The sequence below is a fragment of the Etheostoma spectabile genome, chromosome 15 (assembly GCF_008692095.1).
Source record: "Etheostoma spectabile isolate EspeVRDwgs_2016 chromosome 15, UIUC_Espe_1.0, whole genome shotgun sequence".
Classification (NCBI taxonomy): domain Eukaryota; kingdom Metazoa; phylum Chordata; class Actinopteri; order Perciformes; family Percidae; genus Etheostoma; species Etheostoma spectabile.
This window is the reverse complement of record NC_045747.1, coordinates 7,108,156-7,120,701: the sequence shown is the minus strand read 5'-3', so window position 1 is coordinate 7,120,701 and position 12,546 is coordinate 7,108,156. Positions and strand designations below refer to the sequence as shown.

The 12,546-nt window shown below is 39.4% G+C and overlaps 3 protein-coding genes and 1 long non-coding RNA gene across 4 annotated transcripts in view; 3 read left to right on the top strand and 1 right to left on the bottom strand.

The window, feature by feature from the left end:
* The window catches only part of pvalb5 (parvalbumin 5), a 2,878-nt gene extending 794 nt beyond the window's left edge, over positions 1-2,084 (top strand). Inside the window, exons 3-5 of the mRNA XM_032536412.1 lie at positions 1,038-1,170; positions 1,462-1,571; positions 1,830-2,084. Of these exons, the coding sequence (XP_032392303.1) occupies positions 1,038-1,170; positions 1,462-1,571; positions 1,830-1,852 (266 nt within the window). The 3' untranslated portion in view covers positions 1,853-2,084. The remainder of the gene's footprint in view (positions 1-1,037; positions 1,171-1,461; positions 1,572-1,829) is intronic.
* On the bottom strand, positions 1,169-8,863 carry LOC116702250 (uncharacterized). Its single transcript, XR_004335117.1, has 3 exons — positions 8,703-8,863; positions 2,480-2,583; positions 1,169-1,599 (listed from the first exon to the last, which is right to left on the bottom strand). It is a non-coding gene; the product is annotated as an uncharacterized LOC116702250 (long non-coding RNA).
* On the top strand, positions 4,083-7,181 carry LOC116702248 (parvalbumin beta). The gene is made up of 5 exons (XM_032536411.1): positions 4,083-4,271; positions 5,146-5,214; positions 5,443-5,575; positions 5,741-5,850; positions 6,889-7,181. The coding sequence occupies exons 2-5, from the start codon at positions 5,154-5,156 to the stop codon at positions 6,912-6,914; spliced, it is 330 nt and encodes a 109-aa protein (XP_032392302.1). The 5' UTR covers positions 4,083-4,271; positions 5,146-5,153; the 3' UTR covers positions 6,915-7,181.
* On the top strand, positions 8,654-10,675 carry LOC116702247 (parvalbumin beta). The gene is made up of 5 exons (XM_032536410.1): positions 8,654-8,924; positions 9,503-9,569; positions 9,702-9,834; positions 10,178-10,287; positions 10,378-10,675. Exons 2-5 carry the CDS (start codon positions 9,509-9,511, stop codon positions 10,401-10,403), a joined length of 330 nt encoding a protein of 109 aa, XP_032392301.1. The 5' UTR covers positions 8,654-8,924; positions 9,503-9,508; the 3' UTR covers positions 10,404-10,675.
* Positions 10,676-12,546: the final 1,871 nt, after the last annotated feature.

Genomic DNA, 12,546 nt, shown 5'->3' with positions numbered 1-12,546 from the left:
ACACTCGGACGCAGGGAGACACACACTTAACAAACATCATTAACACAAGAACACTTACATTATAGTAGTAGAATATAAATCCACTAACATATTGCAGAGAAAGACAAACAGGCATTGTTGAACCCACTCCCAGTCCCAGTAGGGATACTTGTACAGTGTGTGTTGTTCACAGTGGGGACATGGAGCCTGCAGGTAACCAGGCAGCCATGTGGCAGGAGAGCAGTCACCACCCAGATACCAATGTGTTTATGTTGAGCAGTCACAAAGAATATACCAAATCACACAAGCTTTACATCCCTCACATCACAAAATATGTAATCATTTATCTCTGGCTATTATGTTTGCATGACAAGGCAGACACAGCTCACTCCCTCAGATAAAAAATCAAATGTCAGTGCTTACATGCCCTTTATTTAAAAGACCCCTCCTGTTGGCAATGTTGCAGGCAAAATAACAATCAAACTTCTTTTTGCATTCATCAATAAAAGGAGGTAGTATTTCTTTTATTTCTTTTAAAAGTGATGGAAAAATAAAATGTTCTATGAAAGTGGGGATAGCAGACAAATCACATTAGGGTTAGGGATACACTAACCCGCATTCCTTTATCATATGATTATTCGTTTTTAAATCATAATTTATCATACTGTGGCTGCAAGTTTTATTCATCAGATCCTTCAATAACTTAACTCTTCGTACAGTAGATCAGTATTTCCACCAACAGCTTGATAAATAAAGGGCTTTTAACATTTAGGTTTGCCTTCGGCCCATGTGCGATATTCAGTGTACTTTGACTGTTTCATGGCATATTGACATATGCCTAGCCTGTAATGGTATAAGACTTTGAAGCGCTACAGGGTGTATATTGGTAAATGTCATTGGTTGAAAAATGAAAATCATCTGAGCGAAGGAGTAAATGCAACATCTCTATTCTGTCCTTTGCCACTTTTGCTTTCTTGTCGTTCTTTGATTGTCCTCTCACTCCCACATCTGTCCGTCCCTCTTGCTCTCTTCGTCTTTCATTCTCTCTGCCTACGTAGCTCCAGGCACATTCAACTTCAAGTCTTTCTTTGCACAAGTGGGACTGAATGGCTCATCTGAGGCAGATGGGAAAAAAGTATTTACAGTCCTGGACCAAGACAGTAGTGGATACATTGAGGAGGAGGAGCTCAAGTAAGAAATAGCAATGATAGAGATGGGCCTGTGAGTGTGTTTGTGCATGTGTGCTACATCTACATTGAAATTCCATTGTGATAGCCTACAGGCAGAGGTCACTGTATGAATGGAGCGGCATTCTTGCTGTGAATAAATTCAGTAGTAAATGCAGGGAAGGGCTGGTGAGTGAGTGATGGGGATTGAAAACTCAGGAAAGCCTAGAGGGGAAAGAAAATGGCATCATAAAATATACAGTCTATGATGATATAAGTCTGAACTTATCTCTGATATTTTTTGTGCACCCGTCAGACTGTTCCTTCAGAATTTCTCTCCGGGGGCAAGGGAGCTGACTGTAGCTGAGACCAAGAGTCTGATGGCTGCAGGCGATAAGGATGGTGACGGCAAGATTGGGCTGGAAGGTGGGTGCATGTAAAACATCTGAAAAAGCTGTTGGCAGATGGGAAACAGAGCCATCTGTGCAGGGGAGCTGTCCATTACATAGTGCTGAAATTGCAGTACATAAAAAATACATACAAAAACACTATAGTAAAGTATTCTCAGAATAATTTGCTGTTTGTTTTGTCATTCTTGCTCGACCATAATGTTGTAGGACTCTGACTTCTTGAAAGTTGTGTACAATGAGAATCTCAGTCTGAATTTCTTTTTCTCTCCCACAGAGTTCTGTGATATCCTGAAGTAAAGAGAATAAACATGATTGACCAGGACTAACTTTCCCTTTTATAAGATAACAGGGTTTTTCCAGATCGTTTGATGCAAAGATATAAACCTCAGTCTCCTGCCTGCTGCTCTCCCTGTTGATGTGATAAAATAATGCATAAGATGTTTGGCAGATGGATAAATCTGAACATTAGTTGTATGTGTTTAATCAATTACGTACCTGGAATGGGTTAATAAATATATTTAAGATGTGATATCACTGTGTGCCGCTTATTTTTTTCCTCTCTATGGACCTAAAGTGATGGTAATGCATGCAAGTGTCTCATATAGGCCTCAACAGTTCATTAACCCTTAAACTACTGTAGTGGCATGTTTGTGGGTTAAAATGTGTTGAACTTATTTCTGAGTGTAAAGTCCCTGCAACACTTAAACTGACTACATCTACAGGAAAAGTTAGATATGACAGACAAGACAAGCATACGATATTTACCACAAGAGACTTTTCACCAAATAATCTTGCACAATTACACGCAGCATGAAATTACGATTACCATTCTCCAGTTCATGAATACAAACTGAGTATCAATTGGGAAATATCCAGGATAAACTATGGTGAGTGCCTATTGATACACCATCTCCTTTCACTTACTCTGGCTTTGTGGAGGATGTCATCAATAATAGAGTCACTGGCGTAATTGTAATGGAAGGGAAACCACCATAGGCCTTTTCCACAGAAGACATTTTGACTTAGCACTGTAGGAAAAGCACAGATGTAAATAAAGTAAGAAATGATGGCTGTATTCCGTTAAGCTGCTTTGGTTTTATAGGGTCTTGGTAGCCTATTGTGCATGCGGGCTCACTGCCACTCTCCCTAGAACACTTGAATAAAATGGAAAATTATTCAAAATGTCTGCTGTAAAAAATGAAAAAAAAAAAATTAAAACAAATTAAATTTGCAAATGCAGAGTTGAATATATCCTGTGACTTTGGGCAAATTGAAAAGTCACTGAGTCTAATTTTTTTTTGCATTTTAAATTGATGGGACCACTTTTTCGGCGCTTCCCAAAAATTCCCCACATTTTCCTTATAAGGATCATAACTGCCTTCTGCTGGACAGCTTTTGACTTCCCGCAAACGTAGGTAGAACTTTTACCATAATTATGGGAAAAATACTTTATTTTATTAAAACACAACTGAAATGACTGAGATGAGTTATCAATGTTGAAATGACCTAAAGGTTAAAAGTCTAGGGTTTACATTTCATAAAGACCGTGACGTGTGACAAAAACAAGACCAAAATGGGTGTCTAAATTTGCATCATAAAGTTATCAATATGTAGGGTTAATGAGCTGTGTTTTGTGCCATGGTAGCACATCAGAGTAAAATGAGTTGTCGACATATTGCAAAGTTGATCACGTGCTAACGCACGCGATCGCACTGTACACAAAATATAGTCTGAATGATTGGCCCAGAAGGCTTGTCCCTGTTTGGACGCAGGGTTTTCTTATGAACCATATATGGTAGTGCATTCAGTACTTTATAGCCAGGTAATGTCACAGGACAGATACATATCTATAATCTCAGTGGGGTGTTGTAAATCCAACCCTTCAGATGTAAGAATCAAAAGCCTGACTCCAACAATTTATAATTAGTCATAATAAAACAGAGAACAATATGAACTATAAGGAAAATAACCAGACAATTAAGTAAATTCATGAATGGGCTTTGTGCAACATTTTACGTATAACACAGAATTAACAGACACAATATACAGTATATAGTCTAACAAGCAGTAAGGAGACATGTCTCAATAATCATAGGAGATAAAAAGCAATTGTGCTTTTGAGGGCAATAGGCTATATCTAATCTCCACGTAGGCTATATTTACAATGTTTGAGGGGCCTAATACATTTCAGAGTGCTGAATGACGTTTAAAGCTGTGAACTGAATTTCCTTTGCTCATTAAGTAACCAGTAGGCTAGTTAAAATTGGCAGTGAGCCCTTGGCTCCAGGTTTTTCTCACAAACCAAATTAGAGGATATGACCCATGGCATAGTAGGCCTATCTTCACTCTTGCTCATTCAGAACATTAATATTCTCAGATAAAATTTACAACAGATCAGCGTCTTGAATGTTGGCTATAAATCACATGAGTGAAACATGTCCCATGAAGTCAGTAAGCAGCGGGTCTGCTCATGTTTCCACACGTCTAGCTATAGGCCTCCACACACATGGTAGCATCCTCATTTGTTCACCCAAAAATAGATCAAGACTACTGGACACATTTTTTCGAAACCCATGCATCTTGGTAGGCTACATGATACTGAGACTCAAATCTCTGTAAATGGTGTTGCTCATGGATATATAAGAGAGAGGGAAAGTTGCTAGTGGCATTCACCAAAGTCCGCCTTGGTTTTCACTCGCCTCAACGCAACTCAAAGGTGAGTGAGAAGTGCGGCCCGCAAAGGCCACGCTGACTGCAGTTTACACTGGGAGGAAAGGGACTGAGACGAGGAGATCCTCTTGGACTATAACTGTAGACAGAAATGGATCAACATAGAGAAAACTACTCAAACCACAGGATGATCGAATCAGTGCGGAAAAGAAGCCCAATATGCTCATTTGATTTCCAAGGATAAACCCCTGAGGATGATAAATGGGCTAATTTACCTTTTTAACCGGATGAGAGAAAAAGAAATCAATGCGTTTGAAGCTGTGTTTACCTAGTTGCATTGTGTAGCTGATATGTGGCAGTGATTCATGTTGCCGTGATTTGACCTCTCAGTGGGAGCATCATCTATTTAGTGCCATAGCAGTACTGGGGGTCAGGCCTGAGCCAGAGGCACTATCCCACTAAAATGTTCAGGCAGTGATGCTGTGTGGCAGCCTTTGCAAAACTAAAGCAATTCATTAGTTTCACTGTGACCAGAACACACTGGTGGCTTTAAACTTTTGTATGTTTCTGGTTCTTTCCAACACAGTGAACTTTCCTTCTCTTGTCAAGCTAGATAATGAATAGCCTTGTTGAATCCTTTAAAGTTAATATCTGGCCACTGATGCATGGTTTTAGGCTCAGCTTGATAAATGAGGATTTCTAAAAACAGGAAAACACTAGTTCATCATCAAACCCCCTAAATACCTCTCTAAAGTCATTGTATCTTAGACCCTCAGAGTATAGAATCTCCCAGATACAAATATCAGTAATAATCATTAATTATTGTTTTAAAGGACATTTGCAAATACAAATGTGTGATTACTGTATGGGATTTGTGATGCTTATACTAACCATGAGCCTTGCCTATTTTTCTCCCTCAGAATAAAAAATGGCCTGTGCTTGTGTTGTTGATGCTGCGGCACTCAAAGCCGCTCTGGACGGCTGCGCAGGTGAGCTTAATTATCTTTAACAAAAAAATTATACAGTAAACACAAAGTCATCCTCATTATTATTATCATCATTTACATATTATAAATTATCATTGTAAATGCATTTTTGATTTCTTCTTTTTTTTAATTTAAAAGCAACAAATTCGGCTTACAACTACAACTGAAGTCCTGTGTGCCTATGTAATGCAGCCTGTCAGGGTGCTAATGCTTTTACAATATGCGTTCCAGCTGCTGACTCTTTCGACCACAAGACTTTCTTCAAGGCATGCGGTTTGTCCGGCAAGTCTGCCGAAGAGGTAAAGAAGGCCTTCCTCATCATTGACCAAGACAACAGCGGTTTCATTGAAGAGGATGAGCTGAAGTAAGTAACTCAAGCAATGCACACTTAAGCTTGATCGTTCATTTTGCCTTAACATGTCAAACATGAATATGTTTTAAATGATTCTGCACAGTGATTTACAATCAAACAATCTGTGTAGTCTGAGATGTTCACAGTTCTAACTTTGCTGTTTTGTCCACATGTCAGACTGTTCCTGCAGAACTTCTCAGCCACTGCCAGAGCACTCACTGATAAGGAGACCAAGGCTTTCCTTGCCGCTGGTGACAGTGATGGTGATGGCAAGATCGGCATTGAAGGTATGAGTTCTTTAGCTCATCGACACGTTTTTGAATCTATCAAAACACAGCAGAGACATACAAGATTGATTTTGATGCTTATTGGCAATGGTCTCCGAATTGATCTGCATTATAATTCAAGATGTACATACATTAACATACTTCCAATATCTGCACAGACTCAAAGTCATGGTCAGAGATTGGGTGCAGTTGGTCTAGATCAGTGGTTCCCAACCGATTTGGTCCAAGGTACCCCCACAGCCTGTCAGATGAACTCACGTACCACTTTAACAACTCCCAATGTATATTTTCAATATATATTGATATACACTACCGGTCAAAAGTTTTGGGGTCACTTCGAAATTTCCATTGCACTCTATTATAGACAGAATACCAGTTGAGATCAGTTGCATTGTTTTTTTAACCAGCGCAGCAGTTTTCAGATTACATTATGTGCTTACATAATTCCAAAGGGTTCTCCAATGTTTTCTCAGTTAGTTTTTTTTAAATGATATCAGATTAGTGAACAGAATATGCCTTTGGAACATTGAATGAATGGTTGCTGATAATGGGCAATGTAGATATTGCATTAAAGATCAGCCACCCACTCAGATCAGCTGGTATTCTGTCTAACATCGAGTGGAATGGAAATTTGTAAGTGGCCCCATACTTTTGACCGGTAGTGTATATTATTAAAAATGCCACTTACGTGTAACTTACTTTGACAACAAACTCCTTTCTGATGTATATGAAAGTGGTAAAAAAAAGTGGTACATTTTCAATCATGTTTGTTGGTTGGTTTGGTCAGTAATTGTACAACTATTAGCAAACTCCCATATGCAAAATATTATTTAAATCAAATTATAATTTCTATTTTTTTTCAAATTAATTGATCTACTTTGGAATCTTTCTATGTACCCCCTGCCAACTGCAGAAGTACCCCCTGGGTACACGGACCCCTGGTTGGGAATCACTGTACTAGATCATACCACCATGATGAAATAAGAATCTGAATACATTTTGTTCACTACTAATGGCAGTTTCATTCTACTTTCACAGAGTTTGCTCTCCTTGTAAAAGGATAAATATCCATTGACCAAGATCCACTTCTTTTCATGGAACAGCAAACACCTTGCAAGATTCAGTGATCATCAGCTGAAAGAATATTTTTTATACCTTATTTATAAGTTGCCTGCGGATTATTTCTAAACATGGAACACATATTTTACTGTGAATGTTACTCAGATGTGTCAAATGTTCTGAAGAATGACTTATGCAAACTGTACAACACCATCTGCACTTTTGAGGAAGAGTGAAAAACTAGGAATAAAAACTCTTTTGGTGTAAAGTCATCTCCTTCAGGTCAGTTGTGTTTGTGCTGGTCAACTGTGGTGTATTCCCTAGCTGCGGTTATGTCAACACAGTGGGTTGAGGAAGAAATCACTTTCCAACTGCCAGGGATTTTGAATGCTCTAAAGGTGCGATTGAACCGACCTGCACTTGCTTTGATAAATGGTAAATGAAAAGGGAAGTATAGCTGAACTCAGGGCACAAGCTGACGAAAACATTGGGAGAAGCCCTGGGGCTTTTCTCAGATACTTCCTTCCTCCAGGGAGGTTTGCAATGGATAGCTGTCCTACATAGTGTAATTAGGTGGTCTGTTCCAAGGTCTTTTTCTCCACCAACTGCTGAGTAGTCAATTAGATGATATGCTGTGGCAACAGGAGGGCTATTAGCAGTCACTGTTGCATCAGCAGAACCTTTGAATCTGGTGCTTAGATGCAAATCTTTAGTGATCTCAGGGGGTTGTAAAATGATTCAATTCATTCAGTTTTATTGTAGTGTTTCAATATGCTACATTTAGAAAATATTCCAAACATGTACTAGCAAAGAAATACATTTAAAAGGGAAATCATATCATATTAAAGTCAAATTGCAATTCAATGGGAAGCTATGAATGCTCAGGGAACTGCAAGTCAGCAATATGTAAACCCTCAACCCTCTCAGATGACACCCTGATGTCGTTACCATCAACCAGTAGTCAAAACAGAGAGAGGCATAGTGACAGCAGTCTGCAGTCTCCACACCCATACCCCACGGGTCAGTGCTGCCACCTGCAGGTCAGAGCTATTATCAACATGTCGTTGGAGACGCATTATATAGAAATGTCAAGAGGTTGCAAAAAAGGAAAATCGTCTGCTGGAGCATTCCGTTGTGCTTTTAAACACGTTAACCTCTTAGAACAACAGGAATGGTACCTGTACCTGAAAGCGGGTTGTGTGCAATAAGCAATTGAAGACAAACATCACTCAGTCCACTTACTGACTAATTTCAACAATGCATTTTTGACTGGCCAGTAAAAATGGGACGGATTGACATTTGGAATTTATACTGTTTCCATATGTAGCCTACCATAACTATTCTATGACTGCATTGCACTTGATTTGATTTAAGTAGACCCTTAGAAACCTGTTTAAAATATGCTCCTAGATACAGGCTAAATCTGACAAAACACATATGTCTGGGAGGTATGGGGCCAGACAATATCACTGTTAAACATAAAGAAGACAGAATATATAGCCTACTTTATCAAGACATACATATAAATGCGAAAGAAACTTTTCCCTTGTAAATTCATGAACAGGCAACAAGAGTCCATGCCTTCCAAATCGACAATGTTAAATGAACAGAGAGAAAAACAACCATTTAGTGCTGTAGTTACGCCAGTCCTAACGCATGCATGCTCAGTATTACCCCTTTGAATAATGTGTGTTGCCAGGAGCACTTCCAATTCGTCTTCTTCAGCAGTACACAGGCCTATTCTTAGCATGGGGGTGTGGGGTGGTGGACATTAAAGACTTCTTCAAACGCACCTTTTAAGCGTCTTCATTTGTGAAACTTAAAATAGACCGCTCTCTGGCTGCAGGACGCATTTTCGCCTCCCCCTTCTCATCGGCGGTGTCAGTTATCTTTTGCTTCAGATTTCGATGGAGTGAAACTATAAAAAGGTCACCGGGAACACCGGGAAGATCACTGCAGTCGACTCGAGTCTTGGCCGTATCATCTGTACCCTACACAGCAAAGAAACAAGAGAGGTAAGAACGGAGAAACAAAAAACCCGGGATCCACGCAGACAAAAGCCGCAGCATCACGCTTGGCATCTTTCAGAAAACATTTTTTTTATATTTTTACTTTTATTGTGGACTTCACACTGCAATGCAGCATCAAAAGAAAGAGTTTCTCTGTTGTTTGTGTAGCTGCATAAAGACATGGATTACTTGGTCAGACCTCCCAGCATCTATTGCACCTGTCACTCTCAGCCTCTCGAACGGGATTTGGACATACCCCATCACTCATGCCACTCAAAAAGAAGTGGATTTAATAACTTGCTCTTGGAAATCTGAAATGTTTCTTTGCTTATCTATTTCTATTTCTTGTTTTGATAACTACATGCAAATTATGGAGCGGTGCTCTGTTGTTTTAATGAAAAAGTGATCGGTGTCTATTTGATATGGTTCATCTAAAATGTAAAATACATGAGGTAGCTATCTATAACCATAATGCATGTAGTCAACAATATGATGCTAGAAGGTTCTTGGATGGCCTTAGCCATAATATGCAAGTAGGCTATTAGTAGGTTTTCTATAATTATCGCTTGTATTTGATCCTGCAGATCGAAATGGCCGTCGCAGGTGTACTGAAAGAGGCTGAAGTCACTGCAGCCCTGGACGCGTGCAAAGGTTGACTCTTCAAGCTACACTTACAAAATCACAGTCACAGCCCTCCCTTTGTGACTTCATTTGGAGCATCAATGTGCTTTTTGTCCAGCTACTACAGATTAGTAACAAGTAACAACCCTGCGTTCTTTTCAGACGCTGGCACATTCGATCACAAGAAATTCCTCAAGGCATGCGGTATGTCCGGCAAGTCCGAAGATGAGATCAAGAAGGCCTTCAAAATCATTGACCAGGACAACAGTGGATTCATTGAGGAGGAGGAGCTGAAGTAAGACACACACCAGGGGACCCCCCACTTCCTTTGTTTTAAAAAGATATCCCCGTATCAGACCAGTTTTAGAAATTCTTGCATCTTCTGTTCTGATATAAGCTGTAAAACAATAAGGAATTGTTATGTCCGCCCAGTAGCCTAAATAACAGAAGGCCTAGCTATCGTTCCTCACGCTATGGGGACTGAAGGACTTATAAAGCCCCATGCAGGACCACACTATATTCAGCCACCTTGCTTTGCATGAACTTTCTATTTTTTGTCTTTATATCTAAAGTTAAGTGTATCTTAGCCAATGGGAGCTGGTGTCTTTGAACTAACCACCGGTTGTGTCTGTCCCCAGGCTGTTCCTGCAGAACTTCAAGGCAGGTGCACGCGCACTGACCGACGCCGAGACCAAGACTTTCCTTAAAGCCGTTGACAGCGACGGTGACGGCAAGATTGGCATTGATGGTGACTCTCATCAACTCATGCACAATGATTACAGCATTCTTTGGAGGATTTTCGTATACGCTAACTGTGTATTGTGTTGTCCTCTTGCAGAGTTCGCTGCCATGGTTAAGGCATAAAGTGGCAACTGACCAACAACACCTGCTCTGATGGAACAACAAAGCCCACGTTGACCTCCCCCCGTTTTCATCTAAATATAAATAATTTTTATACATTTGCTTAAGAGACGTTTCCTCCTATGCAACACACTGTCCAAAAAACTGATGATTGTGAATGTCGCTCGGTTGTGTTAATGTCTTAAATATGAATTTTGCTTACTGTAAAATCTATGATGCACTTTCCAGGTAAAAACGGTAAAAAAAAATAAAGAATAAATATTATTTTACTGGGGTAGGCTATTATTGGACTTTTATTCTTAATGTGTGATTTTCAATTCATTAACATCTTACAAACTCTTACAATAATCTATCTATCTATCTATCTATTTATCAATCTATCTATCTATCTATCTATCTATCTATCTATCTATCTATCTATCTATCTATCTATCTATCTATCTATCTATCCATCTATCCATCTTTTCAAACAGCATTTGTATCCTTACATGAATGCATATGATTATAGAAATAAAAAACAATGGTTATTATAAACACTCAAACACTCCGGGTACAGGCCTATAATGGGCACATACACAACGCAGCAGCGTGTTTGTGTACAGTCCTGCAGCTCCACCCTGCAGCCACTAGATGGAGTTACGTCCATTACTATCATAGACTGTACATTTATGATTCTTACCAAACAGTAAGAGTTGAGACAGACGCACCAGATAGAGATAAGACACGAGTTCACAGCCAATTATTTGTCAATATAAACAAAACTGGACGAGCCTCCCTTTCAGTTATGGGGCCCTCGAGAAACTCATAATACATGCATGCAGGACGAAATGATCCAGTTTTTTTATTCGCTATGGTAGGCCTACTACTACCCATTATATGGTGCAGTGTTTCAAAACTCTAAGTACAAGACACCCACCTTATCATACTTACAAATCATTAAATATTGCATTCAAAGCAACTGATTCACCTTTCATTTGGGTTGTAAACATCTGTCCCAAGACATGTGTTTCAACATGGTGAAATACAACGAGCAGGCTACATTTGTTAGGTCACCTAAACCTATCATAGTGCAATTCTATCAGTTAAGATATTGTAACAATCACCCAGTCCAAGGCCAAAAAGTGTAAGATACATGTTTCAAAATGACCCTTTGAAGTGCTAAAGATGATCTGTTTGCTGGTTTTCACATTACGGTAGGCGAACAAGTAACTGTAGATTACCCAATTCAACAACTAATTATTTCCATAATTCCTATTCCATAATCAGAAGTGTCATCAATGAGGATATCTTCCCCAGTCATCGATGCAACAAACGTTTACTGTATTGCAACATTAGTGTAAGGTTCTGTCTAATCAAATACTGTAAAAAAAAAAAACACTGTTCTATAAATACTGTAAAGTTGTCTGTAGCCTAGCCTACACACTACAATATTAATAATTCAAAAAATATATTGTTTAAAAATCAGCAGATGTCCTAATTCAAGTCCGACTTGTTTCATCTTGAAATAATTCTTATTATTTTCAGTGAGATTTTACAAATATTTCACTGAAAATAAGTTAATTAGTAATCTCATTTCATATGTGATTCCATCTTCTTTTAATTAGGAAAAAACATTTTGTAAGCATTGACTTTGAGTTTGAAGTGCAGAGATTGACATGTTGAAGTGTTGCCACGCAATGCAAGGACGGTCTGACAGTTGTTTCCGAACCCCCCCTAACAGTAGTGTAGCCTAGCTCCTACTAACCGAAACAAGCGAGGCCAGAAAGACGAAGAGGGAGGATCGTCCTCTCGGTAAATCTATAGCGAGCAATGAAGCTCGTAAAGAACAATAGCCAATGTAGGCCCTAAATTAATAAACGATCGCCCAGTAACATTATCCTGTAGTCTGTAGGCTATCAATACGGCGCATGACATCATGCACTGGGTTTAGGTAAAGTCGCAGCAATGCCTTTGATCCGGTGTCCTCCGTCTCTTTCACACATAGGCTGGAGGAGGTGATGTTTCAAAGACGTCCAGCTTCAGTACAACCTCCCTATCACACATCATTTGTTGAGGGGCCCCCGTGTTGGCACCGGGATTAGGTTTAGGAAGGGTTGACAATGACGAAATACCGGAGATACAATCTTTTATTCATGAAAGACACCAA